The 19,453-nt window shown below is 41.3% G+C and overlaps 1 protein-coding gene and 1 long non-coding RNA gene across 2 annotated transcripts; one reads left to right on the top strand and one right to left on the bottom strand.

Moving 5' to 3' along the window:
• Nucleotides 1-254: 254 nt before the first annotated feature.
• LOC107206353 lies at nucleotides 255-9,781 on the bottom strand. Its single transcript, XR_004497929.1, has 5 exons — nucleotides 9,691-9,781; nucleotides 7,890-8,061; nucleotides 5,976-6,073; nucleotides 5,152-5,248; nucleotides 255-670 (listed from the first exon to the last, which is right to left on the bottom strand). It is a non-coding gene; the product is annotated as an uncharacterized LOC107206353 (long non-coding RNA).
• Nucleotides 9,743-18,727, top strand: GPR132 (G protein-coupled receptor 132). The gene is made up of 2 exons (XM_033515257.1): nucleotides 9,743-9,816; nucleotides 16,079-18,727. Exon 2 carries the CDS (start codon nucleotides 16,103-16,105, stop codon nucleotides 17,204-17,206), a length of 1,104 nt encoding a protein of 367 aa, XP_033371148.1. The 5' UTR covers nucleotides 9,743-9,816; nucleotides 16,079-16,102; the 3' UTR covers nucleotides 17,207-18,727.
• The last annotated feature ends 726 nt before the right edge of the window (nucleotides 18,728-19,453 follow it).

The following is a 19,453-nucleotide window of genomic DNA, read 5'->3' as shown; positions in this document are numbered from 1 at the left end:
TTCTCCAGAGCAACCCAGATCCTGATAGGAACCCACAGGAACCTGACACTGGCTGGGGAGTCATGGAATCATAGATATGTATATATCTAGCTGTTTGCTGGACATTTTGTCCAGAAGGATCCTGTGAGAGACAATGTCAAAAGTTTTACTGGAATCCAAAATGATTATATCAACTGGTTTCCCTTGATCAAAGATTATTATTATGACTGACTACCTTGTATTAAAAAAAAAAAAAGAAGTTGGTTGAGCAGGACTTTCCCTCACAAACCTTGTCTTCCAAGTGCTCTTCAACAACTCACAGATTAGTCTCCATAATTTTACCAGGCACTAAAGTGAGACTGCTGAGGTGCTTTACTGCTCAGCACTGGCACATAGGAAGACTAATCTGTAGGTATCTAGGGACCACAGATGACAAAAAGTGTGATTGCTAAGGAGAGGAAACAGACTGTGGGTTAAATGTGGTCTGGAAAAGGGGAGGGTTCACAGTAAGTGTCTGCCATTCTGCAAAGTTATGACCTTTTTTGTACCTTGAATTTACATTGAAGAAAACACCAGGAACTAAAGACTGCTTTGCTTTAGGAGTGAAGGTTGAAATAGGTGTGTTCTTTATGTATTAAAGCAGGTGTATTCCTTTTACATCAACAGCACACTGTCTTCTGCTGGGTCCAGTCTGGAAGAAAGGAGAGATTTCATCAGTGCTCTTTGATAACTGGGACAAAACACCAAAATCATCATGGGAGTGGTGGGCTCTCCATCCTTTGAATCTTCAGAGCAAGGCTGCCCATCTCTGCAGGAGATGCTTTAACCCAGCAGACTCAGCAGCCACATGCTGGCAGAGATCTCCCAATCACAGACCTGGCCCACTGCTCACACTGGAAACCCAGGGGAGCTTTGGTGAGAAGGGGATTGTTTGGGCTGGTTTTTCTTTTGAACCCTATAATAACACTGCTCACGTCTAGTTGTGCACACTCTTTAAAGAGCTGGGATTCCCCCTTCTGATAGCAGCTACACAGCAGACATGCTTTTCTTTAATCTCCACCAAACTATTATTTCAACATACCACCCACACAACCAGATGAAAAAGCACTGGTAAAAGGGTGTTGTTGTTTTGCTCTTTCCTTCTCAGAAGAAAACCAAGGCTTAGAAGAACAGCACAGAGTCCATCTCTGTATGTACTAACTCCTCCTTTCCGTCTGGAATTTCCCATCACTTATACCATAAACAAACTCCCTTCAAATATGGTAAAATAAAGTGAACTGAAATTCAGTAGCAGACACAGAATTAGGGACTACTTGTAATCTGGTGGTTACCAAAGAAAGATCAAAAACTGATAGAATCTGATTTTTCATTTTAGACTATTTAAATTTCTTATTCAATAAAGTAATAATTCACTTTATAAATTAGGTTGCATTTGAATACAGCTTTTCATTCGATTTTGTGATTGAGCTTGATAAGGCTTTTAACTACAAGAGGTTGCTCCTTCATTTCCAAATAATGGATAATACTTTGAAGAGCAAATACCAGCATGTTATTGCCATTTTTCAAAGGGATTCAGACATCATAACAGATTTATTTATTTTTTTTGTTCTATCACTGATATTTCTACTAAGACCCCCTCTAACAGGAGACACAAGATGGTGTCCTAACAGAAAATGTTGTTGCTGGGAAAAAGGCACAAATCTTAGATTACCATGACAGGTTCTTAATTTTTTTACAACAAACACTATAAGGGAATCAGAGAATATCACAGAAAACACCAGAAGGTATCTTTTTTTATAAACAGTACAGCAGATTTTACTTTCTCCTCCTGTTTTTCTGCCTTATATTGCTGAAAAGCTTTTTGGAGTAACCTATTTTCCTGGTCTTTAAAGAAGTCCTGAGCAAAGGGACTGCCTGGCTGAGCAATGTCAGGTTTCTCCAGGGCACCCAAAACCAGGTATAGGATACCAGTGGCTGTTCCTGCAGCTACCTGCAGACATTCACATCCATCTCTCTGCAGAAGACATGAGCTTGTCATTGCCTAGAGCCCTCACTGACATCTAGGCATGTATCTCAAACGTCTTGAAACGAAGCAGAGAAAAGACACTGCATTCTATCTCGGTTATCTTTCTTCTTCTGTCCTCATAGCCCTTTCCTCCTGTTCCTGGAAGTGCCAGGATGTCACCCAAGCTGATCAGACAGGAAAGTGCCTCTGCAGAAGAATGGGAGATATATTTTATGGGTGTGCTTGCATTTCTGTGTTCTTTGGTGCTTGGCAGCATAACAAGACACCTTTTATTTTCACCCATGTATTTGCTGTGTGCATTCCATAAGCTGCAGCTCCAGGGTGTAGCTGGCCTGCAGCCAGTGATCCTGTTTTCCTGGGACCTGAGCAGTGATGCTGGCACAGCAAACCAGGACACTTTCATTCAGTCAGGTCAGTGGGAGCATTGCCATTTGGTTCTGGAAAACTGTGGGATTTTCATGTCTCATTATATGTAGATATCTATAGTTGGCTGTTTGCTTTTTTAAAATTTGCTATAACAACTGGGTCTCTTACAGTATCTTTTTTGCCACTTCATCTCAAAATATATGCAAAGGAAGTATTTAAAAGAATTCACAGAAATTCTAAAAACTAAAGAAAAACTAAAAAGAAAACTAAAAACTAAAGGAAAACTAAAAGAAAACTAAAACTCAAGAGAGAGATGAGATTAATGAAAAGAGACCACAAGATGAGTCCAGAACTGAGCTATATCTATTTTCTTCCCATTACTTGACAGCACACACTACCAAAGCTGGAAGAGAATTATAAAATATTTGCATTTCTTAAAATGTTGAAACCTGCAGGTTTGGCTGAGCAGAGTTTTCATGCAAAAACATCCCACATCTGGGTAGCCTGGAGTACACAGAGAGTTGTGGTGTCAAAGTCCACCTGCTTCCACTCTGCAAACTCACTCCAGAAAAGTTACCACAGGTATCACTCTCACCACCACAGATAGACAGACAGACAGACAGACAGACTTTCCATCCCCAGTGTCACATGTTAAAATGTGCCTGTGCCACCCCAGCACCAGGTGAAGGTGTCTTTCCACGAGTAATTTGATTTACAAAATGATTGAAGCTGCTAGTGTCAAGAGAAAAGATGATGGAAGGGATGCTTTTTAATGCTGAAGAATCTTTCCAATTAATATGGTTGCTTCACAAATGAACCTTCAAAAAGTACATTCCCAGCACCAAGGAGGGCATAGAAATCATGCCTGGAAAATTAGGCTGTAAATTCATTGTTTAAGTGAAAGCAAACTGCTGAACACAGAACAAAATCCCAGGTGCCTATAGGAAGACCAATTTATAGCAAGATGCATTTATGCTGGGAAAAATGTGCCAGAGCTCAAAAGTCAGTGTTTTCAAGGGTGATTTCCAGTAGTTTTTTTTTTGTCTGTTCCATTATTATGATGGAGTAAGAGGATCTGAAAAACTGGTGGGAAAAGAGGGGGGAAAGCTTGAGTTTTCTTTCTCCTTGGGGTGTATACAAATCTAGAAATCTCACAGAAGACCATACATTTTTTTTCAGACTGTATCAGGGAATTTATCTGAGAAAAAGCAAAGCAAATATCTCCAAATACGTGCCCCACTAAATCTTTCACTTTAGTTTGAGGCTTAATATAATAGTTTCACCAGGTAATTTATTTTCTTCAAAACACTGAGTTGCTTATAACAGTACATTTTTTGAACTCATCACTGAAAGTGCTCAAAAAATGTGTGCTTGTGGAACTTAGGGACATAGTTTGGTGGTAAACTTGGCAGAGCTGGGTTAACAGTTGGACTGGATGATTCTAGAGGTCTTTTCCAACCTAAATGATTCCAGCAGAGACTGGAAGGGGTCTTTCACAGCCACCAGCACTCCCAAAGACTCAGAGGAGATTCCTCAAAAACGACATCAGAGGTAACCATCCAGCTGCAGGAGATGGTTCCATGGCCTGGCCACTGCAAAATGGAATCATCATCCAGCTCACCAACCACATATGAGCCTCAGTTTCCCCACTGGAGGTCAATGACATAAAGGAAATGGATCAAATGAAGAAACAAGTAACTGTAAAATAGAGCTTGTCCAGGTCTGTCAGCTCCCCCACTGAGGTGCAGACAGGTCGGCCACAAAAAGTCTGGCAAAGGCTCACAAAAAATCACTTGTGCACAGCATTTCTGCAGAGAGACCTGCTGCTGGCAGGAGCGTGCATCCCACTGCTTGCTGAGGCTCGTGTCAAGGGAGGGTTCACCCCAAAGGAAGTCACAGAGACCTCTGAAGTCTTCCCTTTTTTGAGAAAGTCTGAGCAACAGAGCACAGGGCTCACAACTCTACCCTCTGTGACTACTCCATCACACAGCTGAAGTTCAGATCAGTGGCTCAAGACCTGGTTTGCTCTAGATCAGGTCTGGTGTGCCCAGGGTGATTCCAGCTGTATACATCAGGGAATTCTCAGTGCAGAAGGACCCCAAGATGATGCAAGTTGCACATTTTGATAAAGAGAGACATCCTTTTCAACTAAAGGGTTCACAGTCCTGAGTGTCCATGTGTGACTGCAGACCTCAACAACACACCACGCTCAGGAGAACACCCAGCCCATAAAGTACTGCTCCCAATGAAACCAGCCAGCTTTTTTGTTGTCCTCTTGCCTTTTTCCTCCCCCTCCTCCTCCGTTCCATTTCCTTTTCCTGTGTGCTTACATGGCAGCCCCTGTACATGTAAATCAGTAAATCAAACCATTTACAGAGCATTATTTTCTATGTTATCTCTGTTCTGCAAAACATTTCCTGCTTTCCTGTCTGCAGCTTTTCTCTAAGGTGCCCCTCAGTGCTCAGCCCCAGCACAGACGTGCTGGGGTCACCCAATGGGTGCCTGCCAGCTCTGTGACATCCTCCCCTAGCAGGGTACCAGCTTCCTAAAGCCACCCACCTCGGGGGTTTGGTGCAGCTCTACAAGGTGGACTGCTGGGATCCTTGCCATGGAGAGCTGGCAGCAAGGGTCCCTGAGCACAGCAGGAGCTGATGCAATGTCAACACTAAAGCCCTTTGAATCCCTGCTGCATCAGCTGGGTCCAGCCTGGCTACAGAGCAAACTGAAGGAGACTAAGGGGACAACAACAGTAGCAAAAAAAAAAAAATATTTGGACTTACAGCAGAGTGTTTGAGTGAGATTTGGTTTATCTGAACTGCAAGCTTGTCCAAGGCACTTCGTGTATGTCAATTCTTTCTTCTTCAGCCACTCCGCTCCCTTGGGATTCAGAATGGGAGGATGAATTTTATTACTTTGCTTCCATGGTTGACACAGTTTTTGTATTAACCCCAGATTTAATATCCAAAAATGTAAGAGTCCTGCAGCAGCACAGAGCTTTGGGTAGCCACATTAGCTGTTTGCACAAGATGCAAAACCAGCTTGAACTTCTCTCTGATCTGTGATGGTTAAACCGATTTCAGGTCTTGGCCCAGCACTACTGATGGTTTGAGTTTGTAAAAAAAATTTGAAATGAGTATTCTTTGAACCGCACCCTTTTCCTCCCCATGCACTAACAACTGTAACCTTTCCACCCCTGTGGGTGTTAGAGTTTCTTAGTAAAAGGAAGGGTTTTCATAAGAAAAGAAAGCCAGACATACCTGTCACAAGGCAGCACGTGTGGCGTGAGCGGCAGAGCTGAGCCTGTGGCACAGCGTGGCAGGTACTGATGGGTGCCTGCTAACTCATTACATTTTCAGTTTACTTTTATTCTGACAGCTGGGGCTGAATGAAAGGACAAAGTGGATAGGCTGGGATGCTTGGGAACACACAAGTTCAGAGACTAAATTCAAAGTTTAGAGCCAAATTCCCTGAGCTGCAGCAGCACACTCACCGTCTCAGCTTTGGTCACACCACTGGTAGCAGGGTGTCCCAAAGAAGCTGTTAGATACAACCCCACCTTGTCCCAAGGACCCTAAGGTCCAGACTGGCACCTCTCCACTCTTACCACACAGAGGATGAAGTTGTTGCTCCAGAGAAGTCAGTGGTGTCAAATGTCTCTCAGAAGCTCCGTGTGACAACCAGCTGCACTCTGCCAGGGAGCTCCTAACAGGGACCATAATAATCCCAGTATATGACAGGGTAGGACTGTCAAACAAAAATAGAGCTTTTCTCTTCAGAGTGAGAGACCTTTCCTTGGTGAGGGCATAATCAGTCATATTCAACTGAGTGGATTTCCACCCCTGAGGCACACAGTACATCACTGCACCAGTGAAAAAGGAGAACAGTCAAATTTCTACACAGCACTCACAAAGACAGGCAAACTTAAAGCAGGAGGGCTTCCAACACAGACAGGAAATGCAAGCATTTATGCAGCTTGACTAAGCAGCAGTCCTGATTAGTGATCCTGCCCATCACATGTAGGAAAGCCACTGAATCAAAAATCTTAGCAACTGACAGCCCCATGTTTTTAATCTCCAGCAGTAGGACTGGAAGGCTTCTGCATTCCCTGCAGACTGCACACTATGGATTGGGCATGCATGGTCACACAGAAATCCATGTAAGCTCTGTGCAGGGCTCAGCTCAATGATTTTGCCACTCAGCTGCCAGGGTGGCACGTGTATGCCCTCATGTGTAAGGGAAAGACTCTGCAGGTAGGAAGTGGCTGGCAGGAAGCTGAGATTTGATTTTAGCAGTTTAACTGATTCTGGTCTGAGGGATCCAACCTGTGGTTGATCCTGATATAGACTAAAAAAAACACCCTGGCCAGCTTTTGTCCCTGTCCCAGAGCAATAGCATCACAGCCACTGTCACAGACAACCCAAGTTTGAACCACAAGCTACTGATATTCTTTGCTAGGCACAGTTTGTATCATACCAGTGCAGCAGGGGCACTCATACAGTGCTTCAGCCACAGCAGCACAGAGCAGAATTCAGTGCTTCTTAGCCCTGGGACACTGCTGAATTAGAGAGACTCTTGGGTACTTTCCTGCCTTTTTTTATGATTAAGGAAGTCCTTTTTGCCATCCTGTATACACTGCACTCCCCAGACAAATCTGCAGCTCTGTCCCCTTTCAGTGCACTGCCTGGTAACATGAGAAGAGACATTTGGCTGTTTCCTACTAAGATCTGCACTTCAAGACACTGTTTTCATTTCCTCACTTCCCATGCTGCAAATTTAAAGCCATATTCTATCATTTTTCAAGAAAAATTAACCTTGTTTACCTACAAAAAAGGTGCATGACTGCACAAAATTGTCTTCCTGGGTAATCTTTTGCAATATATGACCACAGGGCTGTATTCAGTTGCAGGTGGAGGAAGGGGAGGCAGATGATCTGACATTTCCTCCATTTACAGGTTCTTGTTGGTCACAATCAGGGGAAGATAACATTAACACAGAGTATTTTCATATGCAGTGGGACAGAGAAATATCACAGCTGCTTTTCTCTCGATAGTTTCTAAATGAAAGTTAGTTCATAGTTTCTCTATCATAGCTGTGAAAATTAAAAAAAAATAAAAATCTGTGTTATGTAGAACTGAGTTAAAACAAGGCTGGATCCTTTTCTCTATTGTTTGGAAATAGAAAGTAGGAAAATGATGGAAAGTGCATTTAAGATATCACTATGCACCTTACCTTCCTTGAACATGCTACCTTAAAGGCAACTAGCTAAATAGCATCCAGAAATTAAATGGCAGAAATAAATATTCTCAAAATGCCCAATCCAAAATCATTTAGGTTAAAAGAAACATTTCCATTTACTTCAACTGGATTTGGCCAGGGAGTTTCTGCACACTTCTTTAAAAGGTTCTTCATCTGATCTTTTTTTAATGACTAAGTACAATGTCAGTGCAATACAGCTCATACCAAAAATTTTATTGCTGTACTGCTTGTATTATCTCCACTGAAAACAGAGTAAACTTACTTGCAATGTTTGGTTTGGTTTTGCCACCCACAGAAGGTCTAGCTTGGTGTTCATCTCCATTTACAGAAGATCTTGTGAAAATTTTTTGAAAGCATCTTCCAACATGTCATCTTGTATCAGTCTTAATCTTTCAGGGGAACGGTTGTAGGTGATGTCAGTTGGGGCTGTACTGCTGAAAAAAGCATGAAGAAGATAAATAGTAATAATTTTCAAGTCTGACTGGAAGATTCAAGATGTGTCATCTCTCATTTCCCTATGGAGGACCATGCAATTTTCAAAGTTTCATCATAAAATCTAGCTGGAAAATGCAAATGTGTCTCTGACAATCCTAAACCAAACATTAGGGAGGAAACAATCAGGCAGGTATTTGACCCCACAGCTGATTGCAGCCAAATGGGAACCTTGAACTGGTACATCACAAATGCCACAAAGGAGCCCACTGGTCTCTGTGAAAACTCCAGCTCTTCAGGTCTGAGAGCACCCTGCTCTTTTCTATCCCACATGTGTGAATGAAAGACAAATACAGAGACAAATCAGCTGTAGTCATCTCAGAAACATTATTCATTCATTGTGTTTTCCTTTGGGTTTGATTTCTGCTCAGAAAAGGAACAACATGAAATCACATGTCTGAGGCAGTGCACAGACTGGTTTCAGCAATATGTCCAGTCAAGCTGAGCTGATAAAAGACAGAAATTTCACTTATTCTCCTCCACAGATAGAAACCAGCTTCAGCCCGTTTTTTCCCCAATTCCTTCTGGTTCCTGAGAATAAATTGCTCTTTACAGAAAGACCCAACCCTAGAAACCTTCTCCAGAGCAGAACCAAAGTAACTTTTTTACACAAGAATGAAAGTACATACCAAGCATTTCTTTAATTTTCAGAAGAAATGTTTCAATACAGATACCAAAAGTAAATTCAGTTTTCTGCTTGCCTTAGGTTGCCACCTTGAAGTTCCTTCCTGTCCCACCTTAACCCTCAGCAGTCTGCAAGTCCTGGCAGACCCTTGTGGGGTCCTATAAGCACCTCACTGTAAGTGGAATTTGTAGGAGTTGATTGAGAAGTTGCCTTAAAACTTCATAAATCTGGTCATAACTGACTTTGACTGAGTGACACACAGCATCAGCAAAAGCACACAGAACAAGGTATAGCCTGGCAATGTAACATTGGGATCTTCTTCCTCCTTCACACAAAGCCTAAACTAGGGCACTTGGTAAAGAGCATATGCTCCTTCTTATCAGTGTTCTTATCTATTACGGAACTCCTGTTACTGAATTCTTCTTCTAGAAGGTACTCTAACCACCATCAAATCTTTAGCATTCTCAGCCTTTTCTATCCTACCTGTCAACAAAATAGACTCTCCCTCCTATCACCACTCCCTTTATCGGGCTCTGTTTCCCATTTACCAGCACGCAGCCAATCCACATGTATTCAGGTGAGTTCATGTGTCGCAGGCAGAGTGGGAATTACCTCCACGGTAGAAATGAGCACCTCCTGCAGGTGCCCTGCCCCTGAGCAGCCACAGGGCTCGGGCAGCTCATGGGTTGTCCCTCCAGGGCAGTGATTCAGTTGCACACCCAGAACAGGAGCCCAAACAAGAGTCTTGGCAGTCACAAAAGCAGCCTGCCACCTCTGTACAAGTGACAGAATTTGACAGCAAACTTATTTTTTTTCTTAAGGTTACTTCTCCTGCTAGGTGCTCTGATAGCAGTGGGCAGCCTCTCCTTTCTGTGCCCACCCAACTAAAAGTGCCACGCTTGGGGAGCCTGATGAAGCTGTGCCTACAGAACTTATTTTAGCTCACCGCACTTAGGACTGCACGTGGTTTTGTCAGCTCTTCCTGCAGCTCTGTCAGAGCAGCCTCGGAGCACGGCACGAGCTGGAGCACTCCGTCGTCTCCTCTGCAAAAAAAGGGGAAAAAAAAAAAAAGGTAAGTGTTCTATCTCTGAGTGAAGGCATTGCTTCCATTTAGCAGCATTTTCTTTGTTCTGTTTTGGTCATTGTTTCTCCATGCCGTGTTTCTCCATGCCGTGTGTTTGTGCTCAAGAAGTGCAGATTGTGTTGATGCCTCACCGTAGTCTAAATCTCCTTGTGATTGATGCAGTTGCTGAATCTGTATTAATTAATTACAGTTAATGCAGTCCTTCCTACCTGTCTTCCTTATGAATTCCCTTTCCCATAAAAAATATATTTCTCTTAGAAATCAACTTTAGTTCCAGTCAGGGATAGACAATTATTAGGATTGAAGGATTTTGGCAGAATAGAGGTTGCTGTGAGCTTAGCTTTAGCTATCACTGCAGTGCATGAGCCATGAATACGGAATTATAATAGAAATATGAATGCTGGGTTCCTTTTCAGGAGAATTCATATCCAGCCTTTCCTCTCCTCCTTACTCTGCTGGAAAAGCAAGACAGTCATTTAATTGTCAAGTTTACCTGCTGGTCTATAAAGACTAATTGGATACGCTACATTCCTTCTTTTCCTCCACCTTTTATTCACACAGCACTGCTGATCTCTGGCACTCAGGAATGTGGAGGCTAACTGGAGTTTAAATTAACTTTTTTTTTTTTTTCCCCAAAAAATATTTTCAGAGTTGACTCCTTTGCAAAGACCAAAGAGCATCTGGGTTTATTTTAAACCTGTCCTTCTCATAATCCTGCTTAGATCTGCTGCTGCCTCTAAACCAGCAGCTCTTTAACTTCCAGTAATTTCATTGTAGAGAAGAGAGTTGTAGGGGGAAAAAAACAAACAAACAAAAACACAACAACAAAAAAACCCCACCAGCACTTATTCTGCTCATTAGTACAAAATGGTCAAGACTGATTTTCTTCTGAGATGTTTTTCAAAGTCCTCTACACATGACAATATATTTAAAGAAATTTAAAGTTGGAATTGAGCACCCTCTCTGTACAGATTTCTGCCTGAAAGTGCAGACAACTCTTTCAGTTTCTGCATTTCCCAAGCCTCTTAGAAGACACTGATCTTCCAGCACGGATTACACAAATAATTTTGCTGTCAAGTGTCAGGATGCTTTGGGAAATATCTACTAACAGGACTTTTTACATTAATAACTTCCAGAGTAAACTCTAAGTGTGCCAACAAAGAATGAGATGCTCATTGTGGTAGATGTATAAAGAGCCAGAAGAGATCAGAGATGCAGATTCAGACAAAACACCACAGATTCAGCAGAAGTGAGTGGGCTCACAGAGACGTCAGAGGTGTGTGTACATGCAAAGAGGAATCTTTGAGCGTCACAGTTTTTGTTGGTATCACTGAAGTCTTCAAGGGGAAAGCCCTGCTACTAGTATGGGAGTAGGTAGCTACAGGAGGTGACCCAGATGTCAAAAGGGAAAATGGAAGTTCTCCAGTTAGTTGAGAGCAAATCAGAGGACAAAAAGGAACAAAGAAATTGTGTTTCATGGTAAATGGAGAAGGAGGAAATATTTGTGTCTAAGTTCAGAACACTGTTAAATACCACTTGCAGGCACTGTTAAAAATAGGATTGTTTAAAGAAGGCACTGTGGTTTTCACAAGGTTTCACAAATCCTACTTGCTGAGAGACATCCAGTTTAGACAAAAATAAAACAATTTCAGATGAAACTAGCTAGACAGTAACAGCCAGTATGCCAGTGAGCCCAAGGCAGATCATGAAATTATTCTGGGCAATTCTTTGCTCTGTTTTTCCCCAGTAACATCTTTAGTACTGATGATGCCACCACAGCAGTTTCCACACAGACCCACAAGGGCAGGGCCAAGACCCCTATCAGGGAGAGATAATCTACTGTCACAAGGTCAAAGTCAACACTGTCTTTGCATTTTCTTACTCCTGACAAGGAGAAGCCATCCTATCTGTGCTCACTCTTAGCAGCACAGTTAAGACATGCTGTGACTGGGGGATTTAAGAGGGCTGAAAGAGCCTGTGATCCCTGTGACTGTAGTGACTGAAGTGACTGCAGTGAAGGTGTCAGTGCAGGAAGAGGAGAAGCTTGTGAATTTGGGAGTTTTATCAGATGTGTTTGTTTATGAATAAATATTCTCTGCAAGTGTCATTGCCTGGTGGAACAGGACACTTGCTTCTGATCCAGCATCCTCTGACTTCCAGAAGCTTGAGCAACAGAAGAGGTATGATTTACCATTTGTGAATCTTCTGGGACAGCAGTGGTTGGAAAACCACTGCCTTGGGGCAGAGGGAGGAAAAGCAGCAGGAGGATGGTGAAAGGCAGGAATGAACTGTGGAAATACATTCAGGGAGAGACAGAGCAGGTGATGACAGGCTGCAGGAGGTGACCAGGTCAGTGGTGAAGGACAGAGCCTGGGCAGGGCTCAGTAGTGACAGGCCAACAGCACACAGGACCACACTGTGGTCAGACACAACCCTTGAGCATTAATAAAAACAAACCAAGACATGGGAAACACCTCTAACAGTGTGCCAGCATAGCCAGACATCCTCGCCTTGTTAAAGCAGGCTGTTCCCTGATATCCCAGCCTGTTCTCCAACATCCCAGCATGCTCTTTTGGGAATCCAGAGCAGTATCCATCCACTTGAAAGCCCTTAGTGCCAAATCTGCTGACACTTGGTTGTGCTTCAGCATCCTTGAGCACCCTGATGCAGGCAAGAGGAATAGGAATCACCACTCTCATCCTCTTCTTCTGAAACTTCGTAGCTCCAGCACACACTAGTAGGAAAGTTTGGTCAGTTGGGTTTCCAAATGAGCCACTTCTTTAAAAAAAAGCTATATACAATTAATCCCTAATGTCAAAGCCACCAGTTAAGCTGCAATAGCTTTAGGGAGTCATGGAGCTCGAGTGCCTGATGGTTTCAGGTGTGAAGAGGATGTTTAGCAGAGCCACTCTCAGTTGCTCACTTTCACTGCTGCTGCTCCAGCACCTACACTTTCCTTAGTCTTTTGACTTGACAGGCTTTATAATTTAGCCTCAAATTTATGACAGCCTTTCTGGGCTTCCTGATGCTTCTCCTGGCCATGGAGCTATTCCTCTGGCTCTGGGATCTTTTCCACACAAGCTGGTAGGTACTGGGGAGTAAATCTGGCCTGAAATAGCTGCACTCAGATGATCTCAAGATGGGCAGAGAAACTTTGCTAGGTCCCAAAATCCTGACTCATAGCCTTTAAATCATGAGACCAGAGAAAAAAAAAAATGTCCCCTGGTATGGGTGGATTTTGGGGTCTATTTTTAACCTATGAACTTCCCCTGCCTACAATGTATGACATTTAAGCAGTTTTACCTGCTTTTATATATGTTTATATATGGGTCTTAAACCCAGTATCAGGATCTTTTGTCAACATATTTCTTTCCCACCCACCAGACATTCTTCTCTCCTGTGCAGTCCCTCTCCAGGTAACATGGCTCTAGGGCACCCAGATTAGGGAGGATCACTTTTTAACACTGGACCTTTTTCAAACCTGAATTATGACAGCTCCCCTTAGTAATACCACAGCTGCTCATTTTAGGAAATTAGCACATTTTGTACTATTGTGGGATTTCTAGACTGTGGAAAGGGGGAAGTGGATGTATGGATTTATGTAAAAACCTGCACTTAGGTATTTAAAAATCTAAAGTCATTGAGAGTTTACATCTATGAACAGTGTTATCTTGAGGTTAATCAAGTATCCTTCCCTTATCAGGAAAGATTGCTGAGCTCCTCCCCTCCTGAAAGACAATTGATTAATAACATCTCTCTTCTACCAAATATCTTCTTTGTAATTATATTTATCATTATCATTATTTTAATATATTTATGAGATTGCTTATATCTGCATTATTTCTCATATCTGAAATATGAAATTAAATGTAAAGGCTGTATAACTAATCCCAGGGTTTTGCTGCTTTCAGCCTACAAATGCCTCATAACTTGTTTTAACCAGCACTAGGCAAGAGAGGGGTTACCTGCTTCACCAGTGGAAGAAAGATTTTTTGGGATAGAGTTGTGCTCAGGCTGGATTCCAGAACAGCTTTAAAACATTCTTTTTTCTAAACAGAGTTTTGAAACTATATAGTGCCAAGATTATATATTCATATATTATGTTCAAATTTGAAACTATGTTGCTTGAAAATACATAGGTTTGTGTTCAAATTTCAAATTATATAGCTTCAAATCCCACTGTGTTGTGTGTGTCAGTAGAAGTGTTTGGTCTGATGGGTAACCAAGTGGAGCCATGGCTATTTCTCCTTTTTATGCTGAGATTTGCTTATAGGAGTGATTTACTCTACTAATTTGTTTATTAATAATAGAAAAAAAAAAATAAAGCAGTTTGCTGACTTGCTGGGCAAATGGGCCATGATCTGTTTCTATTCAAAGACACCATAAACGTTTTTCCTTCTTTCAAGAACAGCAGAGGAAATAATCCACAGCAATTTCTTACTTTCAAGTTAAGAGGCACAAAAAGTTTATCAGTTGATAAATTACAGGCAGGCAGTGTAAGTTCTGCATGAGAAAGAGAAGCCCAGGTTCAGACACTGGAGGAATGACATTGCTGGTGTTGAGCATTGTAGGTGGCATAAATGTCACATCTGGGAACTGATGTTTTTCAGTGTTAGATTTGAGTGTCCAACCAACATCCTGCTGGAACCTTTGTGTCAAATCCTTCCAGAACCACGTTCTACCAAGGAAAGCACACAAGATCCCACAGGAGAAACTCAGGTCCCCTTTCACTGAAGGCTGATTTCTGCTTTAAGACACACAGGTTTTTTTTTCCTCTACAGAGATTGGGGACAGGAAGGAAAGTGTGAAAGGAAAGTTTGTTTAATTTTAACCACCATAGCAGTTATTTTAAACTGTTCCAAATATCCACATAAATGCCTCAAAACTTTCAGCTCTAACAATAATCCCTGGAAGAGATGGATAATGAGAAAAATATTGGAAAATAAAAAATACATGAATTAATGCTTTGCTCATGTAATTGTACTCATATAATGGATTTCACTGTGTCCTTTTTTTTTCTTCTGTCCCTGTGTATCTCAGGTGAGTTATTCCAAAGACTTTCAACCAGTCTCTGTCCAATTATTGTGCTTTTTTTTGACTTATCCTTCTCTTCCTTGTAGCCATATCTGTAATTTTTTTACTTTTTCTAATAGTGGTTATTTTTTTATCACTCAAACTTCTTCTTTGGAAATTTAAACAGTTTTACATGAGCAGTTTATGTAACAAGTAACAAAAAAATAGACAAAGTAAAGCCTTTTGCTTTCCTGCTTGTTTTCACTTCCCTTTTTTCCACTTCAGTGTTACTGAAAAGATTTTTTTTGAGACAAGATTAATTCAACTGGCCCAAATGAGCAGCAGGAGCCACTGCATTTTAGGAGTATGAAACATAATTACCTAATTGTCTAACAGTGTGCACATAACACAAGAACATTAGAAATGGCATAGTATAAATACAGAGCAGGTATGCAGCAAATCTTAGCAGATTACCCCATCTTCCAGTGATTTATGCTCAGGTGCTTCATGATCTCTCTGTTCTGGAAGATGAGATGTTTTGCACATCTTGAAGATGAGAAACGTGCACTTGATAACTGTGGTTGTTTTCATGCAGTGACTCTCACAGGGCAAGAAGTCTAGGAGTGCTGACAAAAATACACTGAGCTGTTGATGCAACCTAAACCTCCCCTGACACCACTTCAGGCCATTCCCTCTGGCCCTGTCACTGGTCTGGGTACTGTCCCATCTTCTCCACACAGCAGTGAGGATTCTTTTCTCCAGTCATTCCAAAGATGAGACAATACTGAACCCAGCATTTTTATTTTTTTTTCAAATATGTCTAAGCTTCTCTACAACTTCATATTCATCTGCCTTACTTTTGTAGGCTGATCCCCATGTGAGATTTTGGATGCATGTGATACATGGCATGAGGAATGATGATGGTTTTAGCATTTATGGTATGATTTTAGAATGGGAACTGACAAAAAGGAAATGGATTATTTTTCTGTCCAGGGACAGAACTTCAGATCCCCCTTGAGAGAGCTTCCACACAGCCACCAGAATCCAGTCCAACTCTCAGAGGTGCAGGCACATGACCTGTCTTTCTCAGTTCATGTCTGAGGAGGCAGTTTTCAAACATCCCCCATCCCACTTGCTCCACTGACATGTCAAATTGGCACCTATGAGACCATAATCTTTACTGACACATTTTTAAGTGATGCAATGCTAACTTTCCACCTTGTCTTCTGATTCTCAGGAATTACCAGCTGGAAAAAGAATAATGGAACGTTGTCTAGATGAAAATTGTAACTCCACTTGCCCAGATATTCCCTATGAAGAGAGTCAGACACTTCTGGTTGCTGTTTACAGCATTGTTTTTGCTATAGGCCTTCCAGCAAATTGCTTAACTTCTCTGCTTACATTTGTACAAATCCAAAGGAATAAAGTGGTTGCCATCTACATTTTCAGTTTATCATTGTGTGAGCTGATGTATTTAAGCACCTTGCCTTTCTGGATTATCTATGTGAAAAATGGACACAAGTGGACCATGAGTGACACTGCTTGCAGAGTAACAGGATTCATCTTTTTCTGCAATATCTACATCAGCATTCTGCTTTTGTGCTGCATCTCTCTGGATCGTTACGTGGCACTGGTGTATTCTCTGGAATCAAGAGGGAGAAGAGGACAGAAAAAGGCCATCATAATAGTCTGTTTTCTCTTTGCTGTGGTTGCAGTAATCCACACTCCAGTATTTTATATGGAAGATAAGCAAAAATGTACAGATATGAAAACCTGCTTTGAGACAGTGCCCCTTAACATTTTATTGGCTTCTTTCAGCTTTGCTAGATTCCTATTTGGATTTGCCATACCCTTCACAATCCTCATTTTTACAAACTACAAAATTTTCCAAACTACAAAAAGAAGCAGCAGTTTGACTTGTCGCCAGAAAGCCAAAGTGAAGTATGTGGCTATTGCCATTATTGTTATTTTCTTGATCTGCTTTGCTCCATACCATGTGGTGCTCATAATAAGAGCCATATACTTTATGTTTCATCAGGACTGCCCATGTCCATTTGAAAATAAGATATATTCAGTTTTTACAGTGTTTCTGTGTTTAGGCACTGCAAACGGTGTTGCTGATCCAATCATCTATGTTCTGGTCAGTGAAAATGTCAGAGAAGACTGTTACAGGAGCCTGAGAAGATGGAGATGGAACTCATCCAAGCTGAATTCATCCATTGATCACAATACTGACAGCAGGAAATTGGAAACGCCAAAAGAATCAGAGGAAGGGGGCCAAAGAAAAGAAAACAAAGAAATAAAAGATTCATCCAACATTCAGAAGGCCTGTACTAGTGGCAGAGACCAGGAAAGTGGCACCTAGCTGATAGCTGCTGGAACAAATAAGTTCCCAATGCCAGCTGAAGGACACAAGTTTTTACATGCTGACATCATCTTGTACATCCTGCATGGGCCATTAACTCCTTGAGGACACTATGGGAGCAATAATTCACATTTCTGTTTGTCTCCTACAATGAACTTTGCCCACCAGTATCATTGGTGAAAATACTGCTTTGTGAAGGATATGTGGAATAAACTAAGTAATTTACATTGACTCAAATTGGGATCTTAAAAGCTTATTTTTTTTGACTGACTCTTTCTCATATGAAATGAAACCAAAATTTTAAAAAGCACTGCTGAGGAAGACAATGTACCATTCTTATGATTGAAATTTTTGCTTCTTGAGGAGGTACATGTTCAGGTTCTCATACATGTGCTCTGCTGTTAACATTTGTGGTTAACCAGTGGAAAATATTAAAAATGAGTAAGTAAGTTGTTCAACAAGAGCCTTGAACATTTTCCTCGTATACCAGTATGTGGCTTCAGGTACATCACACATTCCAGAATTAGAGGAAAAAATAAGTGGCCTGATAACACAGACCAACAGTACTGCTGCTGCATTAGACAAGATCCTGGACTACCCTGAAATTCTTAAAATGTACAATTCTAATGCTTGGTAGTTTACAATTAGTAAATTTTACTTGTTTTGCAGGCAGATCTAGAATGCACTGAAATATACAGAAAATGTATATGTTTCCAAGTGGAGTCAGAGACTGCTTTTATGCCATCTGCAAACATTTGTTGAACTCATGTTTAGTTTCTGACTAAGCTAACCCTTCCCTTTTGTTATTGACCCCACTTTTACTGTGTAGGAGCCTGTAGCAGGTATGGGTAGACTCACAGGTGGTATGGAAGGCCAGCAGTCTGGAGAGCACAGTCCTTCCTCACCACAGCTGGGAACTCTCTCAGATATCCTGGGGCAAATTTCATTATTGCTGCTGCCACTTCTGTTATTAATAACTTATTGATAGTAGTGCCTTGTGCCTTCAAACAAGAATTTAAAAGATAAGAATGATACAAATCTGGCAGTGTTCATCTAAACAATTCCATCTTTTTGTGTGATTCAACAGACACATCAAGAATCAGTTTGAGTATGAGTTTGTAGAATGTTTCATAGCATCATTCCATTTAATCTGTGGTGTTGTATTTCTGTGACATGTTGAAATTGTTATTGATGTTGACATTTCTGCATTGAATTAATATTAATATAACTGCAATACTTTTTATTATCTTTAAATTGCCATAGGTATTTCTGTATATTATATTTTATTCTTATATATTCTTACAATTTTGTAAAGAACCATTATGCCAAAATTATATATCCTCAATTTATTATATTTATTGTGTATTTCATTTTTTAATTATTTAATGACTCTGGTATTTATCTGTGAAATCGTTTTGCCCTCAAAAGTAGTCCACATAATATTAAATTGGAGATTGTTTCTTGGAAAAATGTGAAATTCTGTGGTGATGCTAATTAAAAAATTCTGTATTTCTATTTTTATATGTATGTCAGAGATCAAATTCTCTAAGGTATCAGGGAGAAACCTGAAAAGTGCTGAGTATCTATAACTTTACATTGCTAAAAGGATTCTGCATCAGCAGAACACAGCTCATGACAGCCCCTGCCAGCCAGAGTACTGGTGACTCATTTCTGAAGACACACATGCAAACTGCCCCAACCTCAGGATTTTCATAGTCTGAAAGCAAACTTCAATGAATAGCAGTGAATTTAGAAGGAACAGGAGGTACAGGCTTCTGAACTGATTGACATGGATGTAAGTTAGCCACTTACCTTGATGAATTTAAACTTCTCTGACAATTTTCCTCTGATGAAAAGTGAGTGTCAAGGGAGGGGATTGTCCTGCTGTGCGCTGAGCTGGTGTGACCTCACCTCAAGTCCTGTGTGCAGTTTTAGGAGCCACAATATAAAAGAGACATCAAGCTATTAGAGAACAGCCAAAGAAGGGCCAAGAGGATGGTGAAAGCTCTGGAGGGGAGGATATGAGGAGTGTCTGAGGTCACTTGGTCTTTTCAGGCTGGAGACTGTGGGGAGATCTCATCATGGTTTACAATTTCCTCATGTCAATGAGGGAATCAAGGAAGCAGGCACTGGTGTCTTCTCTCTGGTGACAGTGACAGGACCTGAGGGATGTCCTGAAGCCGAGTCAGAGAAGACTTAGACCAGATGTTAGAAAAAGTTTCTTCACCCAGAGGGTGGTTGGGCACT

This window comes from Parus major, chromosome 5 (assembly GCF_001522545.3).
Source record: "Parus major isolate Abel chromosome 5, Parus_major1.1, whole genome shotgun sequence".
Taxonomy (NCBI): Eukaryota; Metazoa; Chordata; class Aves; order Passeriformes; family Paridae; genus Parus; species Parus major.
The sequence above is the reverse complement of the archived record's forward strand: the minus strand, read 5'-3'. Positions and strand labels throughout refer to the sequence as shown.